Here is a 5,229-nt window from a genome sequence, read left to right as displayed (position 1 = left end):
AAATGGTCTTGCGTTGGTCAAGAGGCTGAGAGCCATCCATCACGAAATCACTGTCACTCAGGTTCCACGGGCGAATCTGGACCTGAGAACGAAAGACTGCTCATCTCTAGAAGAAATTCAATGCAAGACGCTTGTTTTAAGACCTAGTAGGGACAAACTAGTTTTCTGTGAGAAGGTCAGGTGAATTTGTGCATCTCAAATCTACCCTGTAAATTGTATTAGCCTATTACACTAATTATTTATTTAAATATATTTTATGTAATTAATATACACAATTAACTAAAAATATATATAAAATGAATATACATAATTTAATTTTTTATTTAACTGTATATATATATATATATATATATATATATATATACAGTTAAATAAAAAATTAAATTATGTATATTCATTTTATATATATTTTTAGTTAATTGTGTATATTAATTACATAAAATATATTTAAATAAATAATTAGTGTAATAGGCTAATACAATTTACAGGGTAGATTTGAGATGCACAAAATCACTTTCTCACAGAAAACTAGTTTGGCCCTACTAGGTCTTAAAACATACCTGTTGCATTGAATTTCTGCTAGAGATGAACAGTTTCTCGTTCTCAGGTCCAGATTCGCCCGTGGAACCTGAGTGACAGTGATTTCGTGATGGATGGCTCTCAGCCTCTTGACCCACGCAAGACCATTTTTGTGGGAGGCGTTCCACGACCTCTACGAGCAGGTGAATTTCTCATACAGTATCTCAGACTTTTGTTGTCCTCCCAAATATGTCATTAATGTAATCATATTCTGTATAATGCCGTGATCCTCCTCTGTGTGTGTTTAGTGGAGCTGGCTATGATCATGGACAGACTGTATGGAGGTGTGTGTTACGCCGGCATTGACACTGATCCAGAACTCAAATACCCTAAAGGTGCGGGCCGAGTGGCCTTCTCCACTCAGCAGAGCTACATCGCTGCCATCAGTGCCCGATTCGTCCAGCTGCAGCATAATGACATTGACAAACGGGTGAGTGAGCTCATGTAAGGACGAACTCTCAGATGTCTGTCATTACACACAATGCAGAGACAGCGTCTTTTCGCTTTTCATGAATCCATCAGGGATGGATTCGTTTAATAATCCTTCAGGGTTATTAAACTAAAACCATTAAAAAATACAAAATAAAACATTTGCGTTACTTGAAATAAAGTAAAAAAAAAAATTTGTATTATTCTTTATTGTTAACTGATTTTTTTTAGCTAATTGCCAAAGCAACATTTCTAATTTTCATTTCGTTTAGGTTCATGTACTAAAATAACTAAAACTGAAATAAAAATGAATAAAAACTATATAGATATTTAAAAAAAACAATAATACAAATTAAAAACACAATAAAATTACTAAAACTTCAACTAAAATTACAATGAAAACAAATTCAAAATATTGATTAAACACTATAATAGTATCTCAATAATATTAAAAGAACACTGCTCCTAATGCACTGAACTTTATAAAATGAATCATTAAGCTACAGCGATACCATCGGCGACACTTTATAATGTGACATTTTACTTGAAACTACTTGAACTTGCCATTTGACCTTTCGAAACGCAGCCAGAGTTTACCAGACAGTTTGCATGAGATGCACTGAAGAACAGTTGTGTCAGACTCTTTACAAACTGGAAGTCTGCTTAATCACGGGCCATTTTAAAAATTTGCAGAATGCTATAAATGCTGTATTGACTAGACGAGTCCCAGAAGAGGTTTATACTGTACTTTTATAACAGTAATTCTAGATGTGATTGCATAGTGGCAGTTACTGTACCGTGGTTTTCCTGCAGGCTGTTTCCATACGGCCAACAATACAGCCTGTGGAAACCCCAGAGCAGACTGTGTGTAATCAACATGACCATGAGCTTCTGGAGGCCTGACAACCATTTGAAGTCTCAGACGTGGCGTTTGTTAATTATAGCTCGATGCTATTCCTGTGCACATATGTACACACTGGACTTACTGGACTGTTTTGGGAATGTTATTTAGAAGTAAATAGCTGATGGTCACTGGACTAAAACTAGATGCTCTGTGTGTGTGTGTGTGTGTGTGTGTGTGTGTGTGTATATATATATATATATATATACAGTTGTGGTCAAAATTTCACACCGAGGACAACTGAGGGACTCATAAATATGACATTAAGGGTGTATTCACATCTTGTTTTGTCTTGTTTTGTTCGATTGAATTGAACTCAAGTTCGTTTCTGCTCTTGGTGCAGACCTTTTTGGCAGGTGTGAATACAGCAACTGCACTCGGGTGCGGACCAAACAACCAAGACCCAGCTGAAGAGGTGGTCTCGGTCCGCTTCCAAACGAACTCTGGTACGGTTCGTTTAAGGTGTGAATATGACCCGAACTCGATCCGACCCAATTGCAGAAATCACACTCAGAAACAGACAGCTCGTGCATATAGTGCTGTTATTTGCGTTTCAATGGCTTAAATCACTTGTTTTTAAACCACAATGCTTAAAAACACACGCAAATTATGAGTTTGCACAGCAACGTGACGTGAGCGCGCTATAGGCTAAAGCTTGCCGCAAAAATGACCATGACTATGTTGGGGGAAAATAGTAAAGAGATATTTGAATTATTTACTAATAAACTTGTGTTTTATGAGTCAGTGTCGCAATGAAGTTGATGATCCTGACTCGCCATCTCATCATTGGACACGCCTTTAGAAAGAAATGCATCTTTATGGATTACATAATAATAAGAGTTTTTGTTTTGGATTTGAATTATTTCGTTTTGTAGTCATTTAAAGCTTTCTATAGATATATTCATCATGTCTGTAAGGAAAATATTTGCTGAGTTTCGGAGCATTTTTGTGAAGCGCTCCTGTTCAAGACCGAGACAGCAAGCGCATTCTGTTTGTTTTATTTATTTTACAAAAGCACAACGTTTTCTTGATATGGTGAGTGCACACAAATAAAAATAGACCCTTCACAGTTCCGAACGATGTATTATTCTTACCTTTATGAGCAAAAATGACGGCATATTTAATTTGTTTCCACTGATGTCCTGACACAATTGGATATGCACCTAGTAGCGCACATTTATCTAGGTTAAATGTTTAAACTAACATTGTGATATGCTTTAAGTATTTTATATCTATAGATTTTATTTTTGGCAAGTCGTAATTACAACATCGTATAGGTATGATGATGGCAATGGACGGCAATAAGCGGGAAGTTATAGTTCTCAAGGAATTTGTTTGTTCCTTCTAGATCCTGAATATTTTCAGCTGAAACATGATTTAAACAACACTTATTCATACGAAATCGCTCTCTCAATAATGCATTCAAACAAATGTGATCTTACAGTGCTACTTCATCTGTATCTGATTTCGAATTAGCAGAAATCTGTAAGAAATGCATCGATCCGTAGGTAAAATAACTGACGAAAACTTACTATTTTCATCACAAACAAAATTTGCAATTATACCTTTTAATGCTGACAACCATGTTATTAGCTTGTCATGTGGTAGGAAAAAAGTTTGCACACTAGTGTTCCAATAAGCCACTTTGAAACTCTCCTGTTATTTTATTTATTTTATTTTTTAATATACCTTATGAACAGAACAGTGATATTTCAAACAAATTGAAATACTTTAGATGCGGAGCGAAGGCGGAGCACAGTCTGTCACAGGCAATTGTAGTTGCATTTTTCATCAATTAATTTCTTAAAGGGGTCTTATGATGTTGCTAAAAAGAACATTATTTTGTGTATTTGGTGTAATGAAATGTGTTTATGCGGTTTAAGGTTCAAAAAACACATTATTTTCCACATACTGTACATTATTGTTTCTCCTCTATGCCCCGTCTTTCTGAAACGTGTCGATTTTTACAAAGCTCATCGGTCTGAAAAGCGAGGTGTGCGGTGATTGGCCAGCTATCCAGTGCGTTATGATTGGCCGAATACCTCAAGCGTGTGACGGAAATGTTACATATTGTGATGATCGCCCCTTTTTTCTGTGCCAACGTCACCTGTCTGCAGTATTACTGTGAGTACTGCTGGGCGAGTATCCACTCACGCGCCGGCCGCGAGTTCCACAAACCGCTGGTGAAGGAAGGCGGAGATCGACCTCGGCACGTGTCCTTCCACTGGAGCTGATGAACCGGCACATCACCCTCTCCACCCATGGATCTCCCCTCTCATCTTGTTTTTAGAAAACAAATATCATGATATCTCTGTCAACTATATTCTCTGCTTACAAACACTTAGGAAAATATGAATTTTGAGTCTGCACTACGTTGCACGCCGACGAGTCACAATACTGTGTCCGACCGGTGACTCTGGGAGAATAAGCGAACACTGGCTCGAAATCACTAACCTAACTTTAAGACGGCGGGCGGAATTACCTCGCGTAGCCGCAGCATTTATATCCAGATTATCCAGAAAAGCTTGAAGTAGAATCATGACATGTCGACGGGGGACATTTTGAAACTAAGTTGAGAGATGGTGGAGAGGAACACGAAGAAACACGTCTTATCCGCGAGTCAAAAACGCTCAACTTTAGGTTGGCACGTTTAGTTCATTAGTCTGGAAGAACAACAAATGCGAACACTACTTTTGTACCGATGGAGAGAAAGAGGATTGTGGGTAACCCTGATCCCGACGATGGTGAATTCTGGGTGTGTTTGTGATGTTTTTCCCTGCCCAGATTTTTCTGTTTGTTCCTTCTGTGTAGTAAGATAATATTTATGCACTACTCTTTGTATCTGGGTGGTTGAACAGTCAGCGGTTTTTTTTTCTTTTTCTTTTTTTAATAGAAAAATAATTGTGCTTTCTGACTGACGTAGTAATCTTTTGCAATACCTGAATTTCGAAATATGAGAGAGATTGATATTTTCTAAGTTTATTCAAATAAAGACTATATATCTATATTAATTTAATTCTGCTAGAGAGAAAAAAAAAATGATTTGACAGATGCTTCATTTTATTTTTGTCGTGCTCATTTGCTTTTAATTTTATTTTTGGAAAAAAAAAATTAAAAACAAAAACAACTGGAGCAGTTGTAGCTGTATTATTTTATTACTATAGGAAGCTGAAGTACAGTGTACAGTGTTCCACAAACAAACAATTACTATTATAATATATATATATTATATAAATATATATATTCTATAGGGTCAACAGGCCATTGGCTGCTTATAAAGTCAACTGAACATGCTACTTAGGTTTTTATATATTTACAAT

At 36.5% G+C, this 5,229-nt stretch overlaps 1 protein-coding gene across 1 annotated transcript in view; it reads left to right on the top strand.

Moving 5' to 3' along the window:
- The window catches only part of LOC107676367 (cytoplasmic polyadenylation element-binding protein 3-like), a 34,490-nt gene extending 33,463 nt beyond the window's left edge, over positions 1-1,027 (top strand). The window contains exons 11-12 of the mRNA XM_016470889.1: positions 608-722; positions 828-1,027. Coding sequence (XP_016326375.1) covers positions 608-722; positions 828-1,027 — 315 coding nt within the window. The remainder of the gene's footprint in view (positions 1-607; positions 723-827) is intronic.
- The last annotated feature ends 4,202 nt before the right edge of the window (positions 1,028-5,229 follow it).

Source organism: Sinocyclocheilus anshuiensis, unplaced genomic scaffold (assembly GCF_001515605.1).
Source record: "Sinocyclocheilus anshuiensis isolate Anshui unplaced genomic scaffold, SAMN03320099.WGS_v1.1 scaffold961, whole genome shotgun sequence".
Lineage (NCBI taxonomy): Eukaryota > Metazoa > Chordata > Actinopteri > Cypriniformes > Cyprinidae > Sinocyclocheilus > Sinocyclocheilus anshuiensis.
The sequence above is the reverse complement of the archived record's forward strand: the minus strand, read 5'-3'. Positions and strand labels throughout refer to the sequence as shown.